The 22,297-nt window shown below is 34.5% G+C and overlaps 1 protein-coding gene across 4 annotated transcripts in view; it reads left to right on the forward strand.

Annotated features, from left to right (window-relative positions):
- The window catches only part of HMGCLL1 (3-hydroxy-3-methylglutaryl-CoA lyase like 1), a 180,352-nt gene that overhangs the window by 73,237 nt on the left and 84,818 nt on the right, over positions 1-22,297 (forward strand). For all 4 annotated transcript variants that reach the window (XM_036120584.2, XM_036120588.2, XM_078055218.1 and 1 more), the window contains 4 exons: positions 1,118-1,213; positions 3,403-3,551; positions 14,259-14,322; positions 17,724-17,912. In XM_036120584.2, coding sequence (XP_035976477.1) covers positions 1,118-1,213; positions 3,403-3,551; positions 14,259-14,322; positions 17,724-17,912 — 498 coding nt within the window. The remainder of the gene's footprint in view (positions 1-1,117; positions 1,214-3,402; positions 3,552-14,258; positions 14,323-17,723; positions 17,913-22,297) is intronic.

A 22,297-nucleotide genomic window follows, 5' to 3' on the forward strand; every position in this document is an offset into this window, starting at 1 on the left:
TGCTCATTTTGTATACTTTTCATTATTTATGTATTATTCCTTTTATTTATTGTTCCTGCCATAATTTATTTCCTAAATATGTAAAGCTCATGGTTATGTCAGTGGTAATTTGTCTATGTGATGATTGAGATTTGATCATCAGTTATTTGCTCTAAGAGGCTAAATTAAAGACTTTGTGGCAAACTAAAGATTTGATAATTTAAGGTTGATTTTTAAAGATTCATAGAAAATATAGAAAAATAAAGGCTTGGAAGGATGGGTTAAATTTTCTTACTATGTATTCCATTGTATGCATTTGTTTTCATTATGAAAACAAATAGTAATCCAATGATGATAATGCATAGGACACTATGACTATTACTAAAATATTTATGCTAACCAAATAATATACTATCATCTCAGCCTTGTTAAATTATTCAAACAGATGTGTAATTTTTTACTAAATAATGTAAAATTTCATACGTTGAAAGTTATTTAGACATAAAATTTTCATATGGAAAGCAAATGCATGGCAATATATCCTTTAAAACTCTCCCCAATGGAGGGGTGCCTGGGTGGCTCAGTCAGTTAAACATGGTGCTCTTGGTTTCCACTCAGGTCATGATCTCAGGGTCATGGGATCAAGCCACATGTCAGGCTCCGTGCTGAGCAGAAAGTCTTTCTGAGACTCTCCCTCTCCCCCTTCCTGTTTCCCTCCCCCTACTCTTGTACTCTCTCTCTCTCCCCCGCCCCCCACTTTCAAATAAATAAATAAATAAATAAAATCTTAAAAAAACCCTTTCCTTAATCTCAAGGGTATTTTTATTTGAAACTTGGGTTGTGAAATGAAAGGAAGAGACTAAAAATCAGTCAAGTGAAAATAGTAAAGTTAAGAATTGTTGACTATTTGTAATCATTTAGCCAGGTCCTGTTATGTGAATAAGTTAAACCCAGATCTAGTTTTCATGTATTTATGACTTTAGACACTATTTATCTTTAGCTACGTTGGCATAGCTTATTATTTCTAACATTAATTTATAGAATATAATTGCGTGTGTAATTATAACCTTCCTATAAAACTAAACCATGCTTGATAAAATATTTAAAGTTGAATATATGTAACTATTTTGTATTTCAGATGGCTGATCACACTGAAGTGATGAAAGGCATTCATCAATACCCAGGAGTTCGATATCCTGTCCTTACTCCTAATCTTCAGGGTTTTCACCGTGCTGTAAGTGTGCTACTCATTATTTTCATATCAATATGCTTCTTACTGTTTTAAGGTCTTTACATAGTTAAAACGGTATCAGATGTCGCTTCCTTGTTACCCTGTATAAATGCTATTCTAACATAGGTACATGAGTACAATGCGATCTGTAAACCTTGGGGTATTGTTAGGGACTGAAATCTTCCACATTAATGGCCCTTCCAGTTTAACCATTCATGAATGGAAACACAAAAATACAGTTACCCATTTTGATGAAATTCTTCTGAGAGTATATTTTGTGCTTCCCTCTTAAATAAGGAATACAGAATTTAACTTAAACATTTCTCAATATAATATTATAATTATTATTATAGTGGATCATTTTTGTCAACTTTTTTGGATCAGCTCTCTGATGCTGTTGTTCCCTCCCTCTAGGTGAAGCTAATCACTGTCATTTGCAGCTGCCTCTAACAACCTTCCCTGTTCCTCTTCTGGTTGGTTTCTTCCAGTCCTATGTGACTTAAGAATTTATATGCAAAAAGTTTTAATAATGACACGTACAAGAAGAATCAGAGCAATTTTAGGTCAAGGCTTGAGGTGTTATGCTCACATGGCTTTACTGTAAAAGTTTGGCAGCAGCTATTTCTGGTGGTAATATTTGTCACTTTTGTCTCTGGGACTGTGTTGCATAAATTTGAGGTTGTGGGTGCTAGTTGATATATCACCTGTTGTGTAGCTTGTTAAAACCACTCTTCTTTTGTTTATTTTGATAAATTATTTTTATCCCATTGTAAAGGAAGAAAGGCATTTTAAGAAATTATAAATATTGCTGTCACTGGTCCTAACAGAGTAAAGAATGTCTCCACCTTGAAAAAGATGCCAACCGAGTGCACACCGTCGTGCTAGCTTGGAGGGGCAGGTAATGGAGCGCACCTCGCGGCTGGGGCTTGCGAGTCAGGTGCACGTGCGCTCAAAGCAGGACTTCAGAACTTTTAGTGGCTTTAGTGATTTAGCCTCTTTGGGCCACAGTTTTGTCATCTATAAAATGGGCAAAATGATACTTAGTTTATAAGATTATGGGTTAGAAATAGGGCGTACAAAGTACTAACAACAATACTGGTACATAGTAAGTGTTCAAATAAATAGAATTTTAATTTTAGAAGTTAAAAACTTATTTTGGGTGGAGGACTAGAAGCCAAAGTTTTTTTAAATGAAGAAAAAAATGACATATTTTCTTTCTTAATATATTAATAGAGTATGAGAGAGGAGCATCTTGCACAGTGCTAGAGATACATTAATAGAAAGTCTTTAAAAATCCAGCTGGAAAATGAAGAAACTTGATATTTGAAAACAAGTCACTGGAGAAGCCTGGAGCAAGGACAAAGGATGGCAGAGGGGAAAAATGTTGAGGTTAATGTTTTGGATTTAAAGACTGGCTAAGGGGCGCCTGGGTGGCTCAGTTGGTTAAGTGACTGCCTTCGGCTCAGGTCATGGTCCTGGAGTCCCGGGATTGAGTTCCACATCAGGCTCCCTGCTCAGCAGGGAGTCTGCTTCTCCCTCTGACCCTCCTCCCTCTCATGCTCTCTGTCTCTCGTTCTCTCTCTCTCAAATAAATAAATAAAATCTTTAAAAAAAAAAAAAAAAAGACTGGCTAAGAGGATTAAGACATTAGACACACAAGGGTATGGTTGTAGCAGTTAAGATATGAAACAACGGAAGCTAGGTTAAGAGACAGGAAGAAAATTTTGGTTAAAGTCCAAATGATGAATTGGAAAAACATTTTTCTGTTAGGTTATAGGAAGACAAAAACAGAAAGCATTTACTTTCCTCTATTTTAATAATTGGTCTAAGAAGAATGTTTCCCATAGATATTAAAAGGTTTTATTGGGATGCTAGTATTTTCCATAATTATGGTTAAGATATTTCTGAAGCCTACACATAATTTAGGAAAGGTAAAATTAAATTGGAACATCATCACTGTGTTTTCTGTGCCTCAGATTTATGGGTGTTGCAGTTTAGAAAGTTCTTGTGTTATCACCAAATATTTTTAAGTTTGAAAAGAGCATATGAGGCAGGATGAGCAGACTCCAATTTTAAATTCCAAGGCAAATGTTAACATAAGTATGCCTTTATTGAGTAGTTAATATTTCTTCTAATGCTATCATGTACATTTTGGAAATTTCTAGCTTTGGCCTTTAAATTCTCTTTTTCAGGTTGCTGCTGGAGCCACTGAGATATCAGTTTTTGGTGCTGCATCTGAATCCTTTAGCAAGAAGAATATTAACTGTTCTATTGAAGAAAGTATGGAGAAGTTTGAGGAGGTTGTTAAGTCTGCAAGGCACATGAATATTCCAGCACGAGGGTATTTATGAAATCCCACAAATGCTATTTAGTTAATATCTATTGTATAAGCTCATTTATGAACTAGGTAGACATTATTTTACCTTTCATAATATATATAGGGTATCTTTTGTACCTTGTATGATCCGGGCCGTCACTGTATAGTGATACATCTTGTGTATATCACTTAATAATTATTAGTGTATCCAGCTTTGAAGTGAATAATGCAGCTAAGATCAGAGGCAAACTTGACATTGCAAGCCTGACATTGCATGCAAACCTGACATTGTTACTCATTTTATTAATACTTACCCTAATGCAGCCATCAATTCATCTCAGCCTGCTGTGGGTTGAAAAATTTGTGTAAACTCATAGTAGCGTTTGGGAAGGAATCATCTAATGTGGTTTCCACAGCTTTAACCTTTTTTTTTTTAAGAACCATGACTTTTTCTTCAAATATTATTTTATGTAGAACTTCAATGCAGTATGTAAAACATAAAATTGAGCCTTTGAGCTGCCCTGGGAAATTCAGCCCATCATTTCACCCATTCAACCTCCCCCTCAACAGCCGACTTCCCTGTTTTCTTTGTGTGACCCAAAAACAAAGGCAAATGGGGAAGGAGGAGAGAGACCTGTTTCCAGAACCAGCAGTTGCAGCATGGACTGCAAATAGGCTGTACTCCCAGGCCTATGCTCTGTGAAATGTATAATAAATTATTGGTTACTTAAGAAAGCATTTGTTTCTAAGACACTAGCTAATTTTCTATTGCTTTTTATAGTTACAGAGATATGATAATCTTAGCATATTAACAAATTAAAATGCAGAGCATTTGTAAGAGAAGCCCGAAAGCTGTAATTGGATTTAGAGGCAGGTTGTACTTCCCTTGGTTGAGGTGAGCAAAATTCAGAGTGGCAAAGGAAGGTTTGGTGGTTAATGAAAAGGCAAGTGGACCCAATTTTGAGTGATGGTATTAGAAGAGGGTTAGAAGTCACTCAAGGTCATTTGGTGAGCAAATAGAGTTAGAATACACCACAGGGCACTATCTTGTTGGTTGGGTAACTTTTGTTACCTTCTTCTTCTTCTCTCCAGAGTGATAGTTTCCAGCATGAGTTTTTAAAAATACAAAATTGTTCTTGTAATTGAAATATATACATATCATGGAAGGCACATACAAGAAAAATTAAAAAACCAAGATAATGTGTTTCCATAGACAGAAAATAAAGGATGTGTAATTTTAAGGCAAAAGTGAATAACCACAATCAAAAAGAAGAAATGTACTATCATTTTCTAAATTCAAACATACAGAAGTTGTTTTGTCTCTCTTTCCTTTGAAAGAAAGGGAAAAAGAAGAGGCCATTCTATTTTAATGTGTGTTTAAATGCAGAGTGTATGTTTTACGGTAAAGTCATTCTTACTGGAAAGTTGAAAACAATGCATAACTATACAAAGTAAAGTGCATGCACAGCTTGCACTTCAAATAGGAAGTTTGTTTTTTTCAAATGGCAAGTTTTTTTTAAATGTTAAAAGATGGATGTAAATTTAGCTTTTCTCTTCATAAGGTAGAATAGGTAATGTATTAAAGCTAATAGAAACCCTAAATCCTCTTGAATACTGATTGTTGAGCAATTAATATTGTCCCATCAGCAAAGAAATTCCTAACCATGCTACAACTTAAAAAGTTTGCCAGGCCTTGATAAGAAGGGTACAGGGTGCAAGATGTGTACAGGGTGCAAGGGTGTACGAAGTGACCCACAGTCCAATGCAATAAGCAGAGTCCACTGGAGACTTGCTGGAGAGTTACACAATAGACAGATGTGTATTTTCCAGTGCAGATTTTGTTCCTTGGGAGCACAACTTGCAGATTTTCTGAAACACTATTCGTTTTTAGAAATACACCTTTCAGTATGTGAGTTTGCTCTTTGTGCAGTAGAGAATTCTCTTCCTCCTCCCCCAAACTTTTATAGAGTTTAAATTAGATTTTATTTTTACTGGCAATCGAGATTTTAGATACTCATTATTAAAAGTCATAGGTCATTAGTAATCATTTAAGAAAGAGTCATGCTCGACCAGTTGAGACTGCAGTAGATGCTTCAGCGTGTCTCACTATGGCAGCAGGGCAGCAGCTGCATCAACATGCGCTTGATCACCGTCCAGAACATGTATGTCATCAGCTGTCAGATTTAAAGGCCGTAAGGCAGTACACGTTTTATAAATGCTCACTAAAACCATTTAAATTTTTATAAAAATAGTTAACTTTCATATGGTTTAAATAGCAGCTTTTATTAAAGTTACGAGGGCTATTGTTGGATTTTCTCCCTCTCCCTGAAACACATATATACACATGCATGTGTACACATTTTTTTACACGTGCTCAGGACTTCACACAACATCTGGGACACATTGGGAAAACATACCATGCCAAACCATTGACATAAAATGCACAGTCAGCTAGCTGCTGCTGAATATACATTATATATGAATGAACAATGAAATGTCTACGTTTTAGACTTCATTTTTTAATGTAATTCATATGACATGTGTTTAAAATATGTAGGTTATTTTTCTATTTGAATTTTTAAAAAGTGAAAAAGGCAAAGAAAAATAAGTCTGTGATAAATGTGATCATTTTCTCTATTTTTATCAATGCATTTGTTGAAATAATTATCTCTTGGCTGGTCAAGATCCCTTCAAAATTGAAATGCCTCGAGATATGAAGGTAGTACTTTAATATATCAGACATTTAGCTTTATTCCTTTTTGTCTAAGTATCGACTTACCTTAAATGAAGTCACAAGAATCACATGCTCTCTCTCTTTGTGAGAATATTAATTTAAAAAAGGAAACTATCACTAAGGAGCCATTATTAATTTTACTATTAAAATGCTTATAATAAGTTCACAAGGTCAGCAGTTGTACATAACAAAGCAAAACTTGTTACATAATTACATCTTAGGCCTCTCCTACAAAATCACTTAAAATGAGTTGATCCGTGATTACTCTGAAAGAACCTATTGAAAGTTGAAAGAAGTATATTTGTAACAATTTCCCAGAAGTCAAACAAAATTATCCATCCATTGTTAAAAAAAAAAAAAAAAAATTTACACAATGCAAAAATATTTAACTGTGAACTGTAACTGCTGAAATTCTTAAATTCCCGGAAAAAAGGTACAAAATAATGAGAATAAGGAGTAAAAGACAAATTAGTCGTTAACCTAATAAAGATAATAATATATAACTTTTAGATACAGAAAAACAAAAAACAATTTTAGGATGTGATTAATGTTTTACTTTTCAAATTAGAGTTTTTGTTTTCTTTGGGTAAATAGCCAGTAGTGGAATGACTGGATGGTATGGAATTACTATTTTTAATTTTTTGAGGAATCTCCACTTTGTTTTCCACAGGGCCTGCTAGTTTACATTCTCACCAACAATGCATGAGGGTTCCTTTTTTTTTTTTCCACCTCAGTGCTAACACTTGCTATATATATATTTTTTTTATCTTTTTGATACTAGCTATTTTGAAAGGTATGAGGTGGTATCTCCTTGTGGTATGATTTACATTTCCCTGATGATTCATGATGTTGAGCATCTTTTCATGTGTCCCTTGGCCATCTCTATGTCTTCTTTGGAAAAAATGTATTCAGGTCCTTTGCCCACTTTTTAATTGGATTATTATTTTTTGATATTGAGTTGTATAAGTTCTTTATGTATTTTTTATATTAGCTCCTTATCAGTTACATCATTTGCAGATATCTTCTCGCCACTTGATAGGTTGCCTTTTCATTTTGTTGATGGTCTCCTTCACTGTGCAAAATCTTTTTATAGTTCATTTTTGCTTTTGTTTTCCTAGAGTGCATAAATTTTGCATCTCTTGATCTACTATGACCCTCACCACCTACTTTCCTCTTAGGCGAGACCAATAAAAATCCAATCTGGTTTAAAGGCTTCTGAATAAGATTGTATTATGTATATCAGTGACCAGTTTCCTTGATGAAACACCCATGATGTTAGGAAATTCTTGTGCTTATTATTTTTTGACTTGTTGTCTAGCTCTGTATAATTTCTGACCTTTAAAATGGCAGTCTTTCTGTTGTGAAGTAAGGGCATAGCCCTCTCCCTCAAAGTGGTCAGTTTTCACTGGTTTTCCTTTTGAGAGATAATTTATAACACCCACTTAATCAAGAACTTGCAGCCTTCTTATTTGTTAGCCAAACCATTTAGGTCATTTTGCCCATGTTGTATTTCTCATTCCCCCTCTGTCTGATATAACATGTCATTACGGATTCTGATCCTGGCCCTGAAGGTAATAGCAATATTATTGAGCGTGATAGTGAGCGTCATTCTTTAAGTCTCAATTTTTTAAATACACAGTGACTGGCAGGCAGTGTTTCTCATGACTAATATAGCAAATACCTTCCATTGGATGATCTACCCCAATGGAATTCACTTGCATATATGGCACCATCTTCTAAATGGACAGTTTATTGGTCAGGTTCCTTTCCAACCTCTGTTAAACTGAGGCCTTTGTGTTGGCCTGGAAGAAAAATCAGAAGAGCAATTCATAGCATCATTTACCAAAACATGGTACATAAAACTCTAAAAATGAGACATCTGTTAAAGCTCTTTTCTGTCATGCATATGGTTTGAGGGTTTATACATTTTTTTTAGCCTTACATATTATTCTGGCACTGCTATGTATCAGAATAACACATCCCCGCAGTAGTTAATATGTGTAAGCTGTGTTGGTACGGTCATGTCTAAACCGCCTTCATAGAGTCTTTGAGGAAAGAGTGTGTTTTTTTCATTTCTCATGAAATTAGCATTTGAGAGCTAAAAGAGCATCTTAGCAGAATTGCTCCTTGAGACCAAGGGACAGTCTTTATTTCTTATATCATCCACAGTGTTAAGTGTTTAACAGGCTTTCACAATCCACTTTTGGTTGGCTTACTAATAATGGAATGCTATTTTGCATTGTTTATAGGTGGATGTACTCCGCATGACTGCACCAAAACAGCTCCTACATTTAAATGTCTTCATTATGTGTAATTGACATCACGTGTCATCTCCTTGCTCTTGGCATTGCTTTTCTCGTCTGAGGATAGCAGTGGTTGATTGCTTCCTTTCAAAGTGTTTGCAAAATTTTTTCCAGGCTTTTCCTCATCCTTCTTGCCAGAATGGTGAAAGGATGCAGGGTACTTGTGGGAAGGTAGGCTTGGGTAAGGCCTCACTGTAGGTACTTTCTCATGATTCAGTTTTACCAGAAAAAGTTGTTAAAGACTTGAATGCCTCAGTTTCTCTTTTATCATGATTTTGCATAATACTGATAAATGGCCTTAACAAGCACAAATAAAAATAAAACAACTCACATTTCTATCCACAGAGTTTATTGTAACACCATCCTTTTAATTTTAGCACAATGAGCTTCAATATTGGTTGGCAAATCCTTTATTATTCGGTCATCCTATATAATATATCCTATATGATATTTAAAATACTCTACGTCTGAACTCATAAATATATGCTATCTTCTCTGGCTATAGGATTTAGAACTTTAATAGCCTGTATGAGGTTATACATTTAGAGCAAAGACTAGGAATTGCATAGAAAATTATTCGAATGATGAAAATGTCATCTTAACACATTTGTGGATTAATTCATTCAAGAAATATTGAGTGTTTTATATAATGAACTGTCTAGTGATACTGTATGGAATATGAAAATGAAAAAGTAGCCAACCTTCAAATAGTTTCAAGCAGACTGGAGAATAATATATAGAGAAAAAATTATTATATTGTCAAAAAAAGCAAATACATTAAGAGATACACAGAAAAATCCTATTCAAGTTTAAAGTAATACTATATTAAATTTCTCTGGGGTAATCTGGAGAAACTTAATGCAGAAGGTGTCAGTAAAATGAAGTCATTAAAGATAGGTAAATATATGGAAGCATAAACAGAAATAATGGCTTTTTCAGGTGGGGCAGGAAATCTACAAAGAACAAAGGCATAGTGAAGAGAAGTCTCAAAAAATGCTTAGGTGACAGGGAAAAGTTTACTTTCACTGGAATGGGAGTTTTTGAAGCTGTGTAATGGGGGAGAGGTAGAAATTTAGGTTGAAGTTTCACAAATTGCTGAACTTGAATACCAAGTTTACTTGGTAGACAATGGCAAGCCACTAAAGATTTTCAAAGTATAAAACTATGTAAACAGATCTGTGTTGTGGTCATATTATTTTGTCAATAGATATTGGTGTACAAATGAGTGATGTGAGACCAGAGGCAAGGAAAGCACTTAGCAGATGTTTGCAGCTGTCCTGGAGAAGATAGTCAGGGACCGTTCTGTATACTTGGGCTGGCACTGGCAGAGGTCATGTGCTACAGAGGCTGGAGCGGAAGAACCAGCCAACCCAAGTTATTGAATATGTTCTCAAAGATGACCTTTAAGTGATCTGGCAGGACAGATTCTGAAAATGACTATATTACTATTATTTTTTTTTAATGGCAAATGCAGGGGAAACAGGAATGAGCACCATTTTGGACATACTGAGCTTAATATGCCATGTGAATATGTCAGGGAATCAATTTGTAATGTTCATGAGATTTTGAGTTGTTCCTGGAGTTATCTATCTGCGTAATGATGAAAGACAGAGACTGTGGGGGACTGAGTTGATGCAGAGACTCCCTTTTTTGTTCCTATTACAAACACATAAATATAACCACTTTTAAAACATACAGCCAAACTCAGAAAGGAAAGTCCTCAGATTTCATCAAAGAAAGTGTGGTAAGCATGCAGGTTGATGCCACTAACACATGGGCTTATATAATCCCTAGTGGCTTGAAAATGGGATTTTAATGTCTATATGGGAAAAGACAGATATTCTACTAAAACATGGATTTGAAAGTGATTATTCTTGGAGGCGGGAATCACCTCCTTGTAAATGCAAAGTCAGTGGAACTTGTTGGTGTATCCTGGAAACCCAAATTAAGAAATTCAGGTAGAAATTTGTCCAAGAACTGGTAAAGTCCATAGAGCAAGGGCCAAAGGAAGTCAGATCTTGTTTATAGGGACATTTGAATAAGTCAAGACTCTCATGGAATTCCTACAGAAACTAAAATCACTGTGAAAAGACAGTACAATTTATAAACCACATGATGATACAAAGTGTACGCTAAGAAAAAAAAGCAAAAAAATATAGGAAAACTTTAACAGAAAGGAAGGAAATAGAACAATCTGAAGAGAGATTATAAATTAACCCCTCAAAATAAAGAGGAAAAGGAAGAACATAAAAGAACAGATCTTTATAAAAAATAATGAAGCTTTTACAAAAAGAAACATTTCTTTAAATTAAAAATACATTTATTAAATGAAAACAATGATTGCATTGAACAGCAGATTACATACAGTCGAAAGGGGTATTAGTTACTGGAAGTAGGATTTAAGGAAATTGCAATAATAAAACACAGAAAAAATTAATAGAACTTTTGAAAGTGAGGTTAAGAGAGAATGCCTAACAAGATTTTCAGGAGGAAAAAAAGGAAATCAGATGTGAGAGATAGGTTTGATGAATTAATACCTTGAGGATTTTCTAGATTTGAAGAAAAACATCAATGTAAATATTAAAGAAGTATAACAAGTCCTGACATTCTCATGGTAAGATGTAGAATATTAGATATAAACAGAATCCTAAAGATAATAGAGAACAAATTACTATAAAATTGCTATAGAGGCATTACCATTAGATAGCAAAATTCTCATCAGCAAAACTGAGACCAGAGATAGTGAAATATGTTCAAAAAGGTAGAATAACTTAACCTAGAATTTTATACCTAGCCAAACTATTATACATTAATTAAGGTGAAATAAAATCATTTGCTGACAAAATGGTCTGCTAAACTCAACCATTGGTGGATAAAAGTACTAAAGGACATTAAGCCAGAAGTAAGAAACTGGATAAAAAAAAGAAATGGAGAGGTTGTAGTTTGGGGCTTCATCAGAGTAGAACGATTTGAGATAGGTCTGTGAGAAATTTAACCACCAGCCAATCAAAAATAGATCAAAGGTTCTATGGCATAATAGTGAGGAGATTCTTGAGACTAGCTACTCTCAAATCTGTGTATTGTCCCCTTTTTTATGCAAGGGAATCAGGCAATCCAGGGGAGGTAGTATTGCTAATGGTTTAGTGGTTTTCAATTTTAACAAAATAATGGAGATTTAGAAATTATTTTGAAATATTAGTGGTTGAATTTCATTCCCTAAGTTTGTGATTTAATTGGTTTGGAGTGTGTCCTAACCATCATGGTTTTGTTTTTTAAGCTCCCCAGGTGATTCTGTGTGGGCAAGTTTGAGAGCCACTCTAATTGATTGCTAGAGAAGAGCGGAAATCTAGACGTTGACTCTAGCCACTAGTCAAAGCAGATGATGTAGACTATTTTTATCATGGTAGAGACATTCTCACACTCATGAAAGTATTTCACTTATTACCAGCAGCAAGTTTTTCTGTAAAGGACCAGACAGTAGTATTTTAGGTTTTGTGGGTCAAATGGTCTCTGTGTGACTCCTCACCTCTGCTCTTACAATGCAGAAATAGCCATGGATAATAGGTAAACAGATGGGCATGGCACTGTTCCAATAAAATTTACTTGCAAAAGACTAATGAGCAGGATTTGGCCTGTGGGTCTTAGTTTGCCAACCTGTGCTTATAGAATATTAAAGTAAGTTAATGAACATAGTTGAGAATCCTTATGTTTGTTTTGGAGAAAGTAGCTCCATGTGTGAATGGGTTAAAGGAGTGGCCACCTACAAGGATGGAGAAGAATATGTGAAGATGAACGCAGTGAAATATGAAGACCCAGGCAAACCTGGGAAGGAATCAGAGGGAAAACTTGAATGAATGAAAATGCACATGGACAAAGTTGGAATCGGTGGAATATGAAGACCAGGCAAACCTGGAAAGGAATCAGGGAAAACTTGAGTGAATGAAAATGCACGTGGCCAACTTAAAATTATGGCACAAAGGGGTAGCTATGGCCAGATTAGTTGAAAATGCAGGAGAGGTTGGTTTTGTTTTGCTTTTATTGTTTTGCACCTTTTTTTTCTTTTCTTTATTTTTTTTTATATATATATTTAGTGGGATGGCATGTAAATGCATGGCTTGGATTTTCTATTTAATCACATTTAGATATTTTGGGTTTAGAATAAAGGTGATTATACACACACACACACATAAAAAATACATATTTATCTATAATCATTGTATCTGAATTGAAAATGTTTGTTCTTTTTCAACCTTAGCCTCCTTTTCCAAGTGTTAGGTTTATGTAACATTTTCTTTCCAGTTGTCTTGATTAAATTTATACAGATTATTCAAACAAGATTAAATTATAGTAATTATTAGAGCAGAGAAATGGATTTCCTCTCCAGCATAACTTTCAAATTTTAATTGAATTAACCTCTTTATTCCTTCTCTGTCTTCATCACTGCTTACCTGATTTAGTAAATTGCTTATTTATTTGAATCACAAAACACAACTTTTATTCACATTTTAATACTTTTGAAATTGGATTACATCTTTGGAATCAATGGGTATGGATTGAATCATTGAATATATAGTTTACTTTTTCACTCCAAAATCTGTTATGAAATTCATAGTGTATCTTATAATGGACAGCATCTTAGAATCATAGAAATAATGGTTTTATGGTTTGTCTTGTTTTTGCCTGCACCTTTCCTCTGGCAACCACTTCCAGAGTTCTCAAAGAGTTAACATTCCTGGAAAATTACTCTGATCTTGTCACTACATTACCTAATAACTTTGAGTGATCTCAAAGTTCAGACTCCTTGGCATGGCATTCAAGGGCCTTATTATCTAAATCCTGTTATATTCTCGCTCAGAAAATTGGATCTCCAGCCTCATTTCCTACCACCCCTGTCTCACTCATGTGAATTGCTTCATCCCTGACAATCAAACACATGATGCATTATTTTAATAGAAGCGTTGTAAAATCTCTGAGGAAAGTTTAATAAAATGGGATTGGTGTTGAGCTGAAAATAGCTAAAACAGGCTTTTTCTAAAGCTTAATACTTAAGATGGAAAAGTATTATTTCAGGAAAGACTTGACTTTTTATATTAAATTGTTGAAGAAGCTTATGGAATATCTTTATTTGGAGTCTTTTAAACAGACTAGAAACTTTTCTGTTTGGGATGATTTAAGTATACCCACAGGAGATAAACAAGATGAACTTTGAGGTTGTGGCCAGGTTTAGAAGTTTTGGGGTGATTAATGACTGTATCTAAATAAGGCCAAAAGATCCAAATGGGAGTAAAAAGAAATTCAGTTAGTCATCTACATGCTATCTCTCTATGATTCCAAAGACCTGGATATTTAACAATTGAATGTATGTACTTAAATAAAACTATGTAGTTCAGTGATATTTTCTGCTTTGAATGTTCATATATTGCTGTTGTATAAATAACTCCACAAGATAAACACATGTTATCTTATTCCCATCGGCCATCAGATAACATATCAAATTGTAATTACTAGATAAAAATGTGAGATCAATTGTAAATGTTCCAAAATTGTTTTTGTTTGTTCTGAGAATAGTAATGAACTGGTGTAAAATACACTTTTGATGACTTTTTAGCTATTTCTTAATTTTGATAAAATGAAAATTAGGAAATGACTTATCCATCATCCATATATTTATATGATTCTGTATTTTAAATTTAGGTATGTGTCTTGTGCCCTGGGCTGTCCGTATGAAGGAAACATCACACCACAAAAAGTGACAGAAGTAAGATACCCCTGGTTTTCTGGTTCTTGGTAAAATGATGTATATTATTTTAAAAAGTGGCCTGTTTTCCTTACTGTGTTTTGCATCTGACAACACAGTTTAAGGAGAACCATGGAATGGAAGACAAGTTTGATTACTTAACTGTTTCATTTTGACACTGCAGATGGATATATTGGGTACAACTCTTCAAAGTTAAATAACCTTTGAGTCTTATCATTTGGGTGCTCAAAGGTGAAGGAATAAAAACACCTGTTTCATTTTTACATGAGTAGAATGCAGTGAGGGCCTTTCCACATTCCATCAGAATGTCGGGACAGTTTGTGCACACACACTTCAACTTTGCTTTGGTTGCGCAGGTAGGCTCCCTTTGTTTTTGTCCTGCATACTTTGACACTTGTATCAGAGTGTACACTGCTTTTGCTGTACACTGCTTTTGTTCCTTTAAGATCCAAGAGCTCTTACTGCTGAGATTCAAGTTGCTTTTATTAGAGAGCAATTTTGTGGTGATAGATTATATCCGTTAAAGACCTGCTTATTGAAGTTCATTTTCTACTTCCTGTTCTTGTTTATTAATTGATACTAATGAAGACAAAATATTCAGTCTTTGAGACTATATTAGGCTCTCAGAAACACATTTGTATGTGAACTATATTAATGTGCACCTGTTGTTAAGGCTGTTATTTTCATATATTTTGTAATGCATTACCAAAGTAGTGAAGATAGAGCATTGTTAGAAAATCAGAATTTATGAGGATAAACCTTCAGTTTGGCTAAAGCCATTCCTCTTTTGTGCTTTCATTTGAACTTTTGAAATTTACTGCAGATTTTTTTCAAATGAGTGTTGTCCCACAGTCTACTTTTAAGACCTTTACACATAGAGGCAGATACACTATAAAATAAAGATTCTTTCGTGTTGTAGTCCTTCACCTGCATGGGACCCTTCTAAGACTTTGTTATTAATTTGCATTTACAAATACATATTCTTTTCTTAAAATTTCCAAGATGATAAAACTTCAGGCTCCGCAAAAAATGAGGCTCCAACTCTACCTGTACACCAAACCCCTTGCTTTTCTGCCTTTTGCCTTGTGGAGTCTCTGGATGTACCACACATACCCTCAGCCTCTCCATGCCTGCACCAGAATGCCTGAGGAGTTGTTGAAGAGAATTGCATAACAGGCAGATTGGAAGCATTAGCTGATGACCAGCAACTTTAAATGAGCCTTCTGTACTCTTCTACTAGGTTTTGTGGCCGACTCCCTCTCTTACTGCCTGCAGTCAGCATTGCAAACTGTTCAGTCTGTTCAAGCTTCTAGTTCCTCTTCTCATTTACTCCCCTGTATATTCAACTGCTTAGAATTCTTCCTGTTGACACTTGAACATGTTCAAGTCTCTGCCATCTGAAAGCTTCCTTTCTTAATTAAGCATCCACATCTATTTACTGGTTACCTATTTTTATCCTTCTACATCTAAACTTCTTCAAAGGGCTGTCTACACTACTGGTGTTTATTTCCTCAGGTGCCACCAGCTCTTTATCATCCTCCAAGGTGACTTCTAGACCATTCACTTCACTGAAATCCCTCTTTGTAAGACCACTACTTAGCACTTGGGTTAAAAAATGCAAGATCATATTCAGTACTCATCTTGACATCTTAGCAGAATTTGGGACTACTGACCACTTGTCCTTGATGACACCCTTGTTTCCTTAAACTCCCTTGATACCACACTTAGGGTTTTCATCCAACTGTGGTTAGGTTTCTCTTTTGAAACTTCATTGTCCTTTACCTGGCCATTAAGAAATTCCAGCATTTAATAGGCAGTAGGGAAGAATGAACATTATGCCTGTTTTTTTTTTAATCCAAGTTTCCATCCAATAATAGTCTCCTACTTGGACTAGGGGGCCCTTCTGAGTGCCCTCCAACCTGTTTTTGATATTGTTGATAGTGCCTTTCTGAAAGATTAATATTGCCACTACCCCCATTACCCCAACAGTCCATTGTGGCTTCCTATTGCTCTTATGATAGAATCCTCAACCAAAATTCTCAGCTTGGCTTGTTTGCAAGGCTCTGCATGGTTTGTCCTATGCCTACCTCACCAGATTTATGTAGCTTCATTCCCCCTTGGTTTTTGCTTTCTTGCCACACCTACCCTTTGTATTTTTTTCCTATCTGGAATGCCCTTTGCATTTTCTATTTCAGCTGTCTGGAACACATTATATTCCACCTGAAACATTCTTCTTGTACCCTTCTTCTCACCCTCTTCAACAAGTTAACGCCTACTTTATCTCAAGCTCTCACTTAGGCCCTTCCTACTTGATAGATGTAGGTCAATTTCCTTTGCTACATGCTCTTAGAATCCTGTTTCTTTGTTCCAAAATTCTTATTTTACTTGTATTTACACTTTCTTGAGTGGAATTGTTTGAGTTCAGTCCTCAGTTGACAGCATAAACCATCTCAATACTTATATGCTTATTATATCCCAGCACCTAAACTAGTGCCTGTCATAAAATGGGCACTGAAGAAATACATAATAAATGAGTTACAGTATTTTTTACAAATGCCAGATATTGTACAAAGCGATTTTTTATATATTCTCATTTCATTTTCATAACCAACATGTCCTTATTAACATCATCATTAATACAATGTTTAAAAATTAATAAGGCTTAGAAAATATGCTAATAAGAGTATTTGTTGTCTCTATTTTACAGAAAAGAGACTGAGGCTTAAAAAGGTTAATCTTCTACCCAGTATCACATGACTAGCATGGGTGGAAGCTGAGATTTAAATCCAGGCTTGTCTGATTTCAGAACTCATGTCTTTGTTAACATACCATGCTGCCTTCTTGCAAACTCATATTGCTCTTTGAAAGTGACATTAGTTACCCAGCATGAAGGGAACTTGCAGTTTACTTTGCACAAATGCATCCATTTATAAGCCAGAAAAATTAAGTTAGAAATATTAGGTGATTCTGTCAATCACAAAACTACTTACTGACAGAGCTGGAACTAGTATTGATATCTCTTGACCTCTAATCTAACGTCTCGAGAAATACTACTTCCAAAGTAAATTTGTAATGTTTCTGTTTTGATGATAGGGTTGAGAAAGTAAGCCTCCCATAATTGAAATTGTAGCTTATAATTTCATAACCAAACTATGTAAATAGTTATGATTCTAAGGCAAATTTGAATATTAGAAAAATATAGTAATGTCTTTAAAACCTTTATATAATGCTTAGGATTTAATAAACAGGAAAAAGACCAGAAAACTAAAATAAATGTTTCCCATGGATACGTAACTGATCTTAGTTGTGACTTTTACTTCTGGATGATGTTTGTTAAGGAATAACAGGGTTTGAGACTGTCCATTTCCATTGTTTTACTAGCTCCTCACCTTTCCCGACAGGTATCTAAGAGATTGTATGGCATGGGCTGTTATGAGATCTCTCTGGGAGACACCATTGGAGTGGGAACTCCAGGAAGCATGAAGAGAATGTTGGAGAGTGTCATGAAAGAAATCCCACCTAGTGCTCTTGCTGTTCACTGCCATGACACATATGGACAAGCCTTAGCAAATATCCTTACGGCTCTTCAGGTATTTTGTATTATTTGTGTGTATGTGCAAAATGGGTATCCTTACTTATAAACATTAAGAGTATTAGTGGGATAATATTTATAAATTGCTATGAATATAGTGCTTAAACAGTGTCTACCACATGACAAGCGCTCAGGAAATATTTGAAAATTACACATTTATTTTTAGGACAATGATGTCTCCTATTGCTGTTAATTTGATTTGATAAAATTCGTTCTTTTTTTACTGTAGGGTAGTTGACATACAATATTAGTTTTAGGTGCAACATAGTAATTCAATAATTATATATATTATGAAATGACCACCACAGTAAGTGTAGTTACTCTCTGTCACTTACAACAATATTGACTATGTTCCACATGCTTGTCATGCTTATGACTTTGTTTTATAACTGGAAGTTTGTACTTACTTTTTAATACCGTTCATCTATTTTACCCATTCCCCCTACCCACCTCCCTTTTGGCAACCAAGTGTTTGTTCTCTGTATTTAGGAGCCTATTTGCTTGTTTGTTTTGGTTTTTAGATTCCACATATAAGAGAAATCGTATAGTATTTGTCTTTCCCTGTCTGGCTTGTTTGCAGACCTATATTATTATACATGAAGTATTTCTCTTTTCCATCTGGCTTATTTGCAATGTTCGTGTTGTTGCAAATGGCAAGATTTCATTCCTTTTTGTGGCTGAGTAATACTGCATTGTGTATATATGTACCACATCTTCTTTCTCCTTTCATCTATTCACGGACACATATCTTTCATATCTTGGTTATTGTAAATAATGCTGCCACAGAATGGATAGGTGCATATATCTTTTTAAATTAGTGTTTTTGTTTTCTTCAGGTAAATGCCCAGAAGTTGAAATACTGGGTTGTATGGTATTTCTATTCCTAATTTTTTGAGGCAATTCCATACCGTTTTCCACAGTGGCTGCATCAATTTACATTTCCAACAACAGTACACGAGGGTTGCTTTTTCTCCACATCCTCACTAGCACTTGTCTTTTTGATACTAGCCATTCTGACAGGTATGAGCCAATATCTCATTGTGGTTGTGATTTGTATTTCCCTGATGATCACTCATACTGAATCTCTTTGCCTGTGTCTGTTGGCCATCTGTGTATCTTCTTTTAAAAAAACGTGTCTATTCAGGTTCTCTTCCTATTTGTAATTGGATTTTTTTGGTGTTAAAGTGTGTTTAAGTTCTTAATATATTTTAGATGTTATCTCCTTATCGGATGCATCATTTGCAAATATCTTCTCCCGTTCAGTAGGATGCCTTTTTGTTCTGTTGGTTTCCTTCACTGTGCCAAAGTTTTTTTATGTTGGTGTAGTTCCAATAGTTTAATTATGGTTTTGTTCTCTGTGCCTGAGGAGATAAGTATAGAAAAATATTGCTAAGGCCAGTGTCCTAAGAGATTACTGCCTATGTTTTATATTAAGAGTTTTATGGTGTCAGGTCTCATATTTATGTTTTTAATCCATTTTGAGTTTATTTGTGTGTATGGTGTAAAGATAGTGGTCTAGTTTCATTCTTTTGCATGTGGCTGTCCAGTTTTCCCAGCACCATTTATTAAACAGAGGGTCTTTTCCCTATTGTATATTCTTGACTTCTTTCATATATTCTGATGTCCTTTGTCATAGATGAATTGACCATGAAACGATGGGTTTATTTCTGGGCCCTCTATCCTGTTCTACTGATCTATGTGTCTATTTTTGTGCCAGGGCCATGCTGTTTTAATTACTTTAGCTTTGTAATATATTTTGGATCTGGGATTGTGATACCTCCAGCTTTGTTTTTCTTTCTCAAGATTGCTTTGGCTATTCAGGGTGCTATATACTTCCCTACAAATTTTAGCATTGTTTGTTGTAGTTATGTGAAAAATGCTGTTGGTATGTTGATAAGGATTGCATAGAATCTTTAGATTATTATGGCTTATATGAACATTTTAATGATATTAATTCTTCTAATCCATAAGCATGATATAGCTTTCCATTTCTGGAAACTGTCATCTTCAGTTTCTTTATTAAACATCTTACAGATTTCAAACTGCATGTCTTTCCTGCTTGGTTAAATTTATTCCTAGGCATTTTATTCTTATTGATGCAATTGTAAATGGGGTTGCTTACTTCATTTTTCTTTCTTCCTCTTTGTTATTACTGTATAGAAATGCAACGGATTTTTCTTTATTTTCTATCTTGCAACATTACTTAATTCATTTTGTAATGCTAACAGCATTTTGGGTCTAGTCTTTAGGGTCTTATATATAGTATCATGTCATTTGCAAATAGTGACAGTTTTACTTCTTCCATAACAATTTGGATTTTTTTTTTTTTGTCTGATTGTTGAAGCTAAGATTTTTAGTACTATGTTGAATAAAACTGGCAAGATTGGATATCCTTGTCTCATTCCTGATCTTAGGGGAAAAGCTTTCTGCTTTCTACCATCGAGTATGATATTAGCTGTGGGTTGTTCATATGTGGCCTTTACTATGTAGAGGAATGTTACCTTTAAACCCACTTTTTTGAGAGTTTTTATTAAGTGATGTTGAATTTCATCAAGTGCTTTATCTGCATCTATTGAGATGATAATAAGATTTTTATTCCTCATTATGTTAATGTGGTATATCATGTATATTGATTTGTGGATATTGAATCATCCTTGCATCCCTGGAATAAATCCCACTTGATTATGGTGAATGATCCTTAATGTATTATTTATTTGGTTTGATAATATTTTGTTGAGGATTTTGCACCTATGTTCATCAGAGAAATTAGCCTCTTAGTTAATTTTCTTTTTTAATAGTGTTTTTATCTGTTTTTTGTTTTTGTTTTTTGTATCAGGGTAATGATGGTTTTGTAGAATGAATTAGGAAGCTTTCCTTCCTCTAATTTTTTTGGGATAGTTTGAGAAGGATAGATATTAACTCTTCTTTATATGTTTGGTAGAATTAACCTGTGAAGCCACCTGGTTATGGAATTTTGCTTGTTGGGAATTTTTTTATTACTGATTCAATTTCGTGGATGGTAATCAGGCTTTTCCAATTTCCCATTTTCCTTATTCAGTATAGGAAGAGTATATATTTCTAGGAATTTCTCCATTTCTTTTAGGATGTCCAAATGAGGGTGCATAATTTTTCATGGTAGTCTCATAATTCTTTGTATTTCTGTGGTGTTGGTTGTTATTTCTCCTCTTTCATTTCTGATTTTATTTGTGTCCCCTCTCTTTTTTTTTTTCTTGATGAATCTGGCTGTCAATTTTGTTTACCTTTTCAAAGACCCTGATCTTAATTTTGATAATCTTTTCTACTGTATTTTTAGTCTCTATTTCATTTATTTCACTCTGATCTTTATTACTTCCTTCTACTAACTCTGGGCTTTGTTCTTTTTCTAATTTCTTTAGGCATAATATTGGATTGTTTTTTTGAGATTTTTGTTGTTTCTTGAGATAGACTTTTTTCCTCTCTTAACTTCCCTCTTAGAACTGCTTTTGCTATGTCTCAAAGATTTTGATCCAATGTGTTTCTGTCTTCATTTGTCCCCATGTATTTTTTGATTTGCTCTTTGATTTTTTTGGAGACCCACTGGTTGTTTACTAGCATGTTGTTTGGCATCCACTTGTTTGTTTGTTTTCTTTTTTTTCTTGTAATTTATTTCTAGTTTCATTCTGTCATGTTTGGAAAAGATCCTTGATATAATGTCAGTCTTGTTAAATTTATTGAGACATGTTTTGTGTCCTAACATGTGATCTCTTCTGGAGAATGTTCCATCTACACTTGAAAGAATGTGTATTCTACCATTTTTGGATGGAATTTCTGTATATATCTGTTAAGTCTATCTGGTCTAATGTGTTGTTTAAAGCCAGCATTTCTTTATCGATTTTCTGTCTGGATGATCCACCCATTGATGTAAATGGGGTGGTCAGTTTCCCTACTATTATTGTATTACTGTCAATTCCTCCCTTTATGTCTATTAATATTCTATATATTTAGTTGCTCCTGTGGTTGGGTGCATAGATATTTATAATTGTTATATCCTGTTCTTGGATTGATTCCTTTATCATTATGTAATGTCCTTTTTGTCTCTTGTTACAATCTTTGTTCTAAAGTCTATTTTGTGTTATATAATATTGCTATCCTAGCTTTTTGTTTCCATTTGCATGGTATGTCTTTTCCATCCCTTCACTTTCAGTCTCTATATATATGTTTAGGTCTGAAGTTAGTCTCTTGTGGGCATCTTAGAGGTGGGGCTTGCTTTTTTTATTCATTCAGTCACCCTATGTCTTTTGATGGAACATTTAGGGTATTTGTATTTAATTATTGATAGGTTTATACCTTTTGCCATTTTGTTAATTGTTCTCTTGTTGTTTTTGTAGTTCTTCTATGTTTCTT

This window comes from Halichoerus grypus, chromosome 9 (assembly GCF_964656455.1).
Source record: "Halichoerus grypus chromosome 9, mHalGry1.hap1.1, whole genome shotgun sequence".
NCBI classification, from domain to species: domain Eukaryota; kingdom Metazoa; phylum Chordata; class Mammalia; order Carnivora; family Phocidae; genus Halichoerus; species Halichoerus grypus.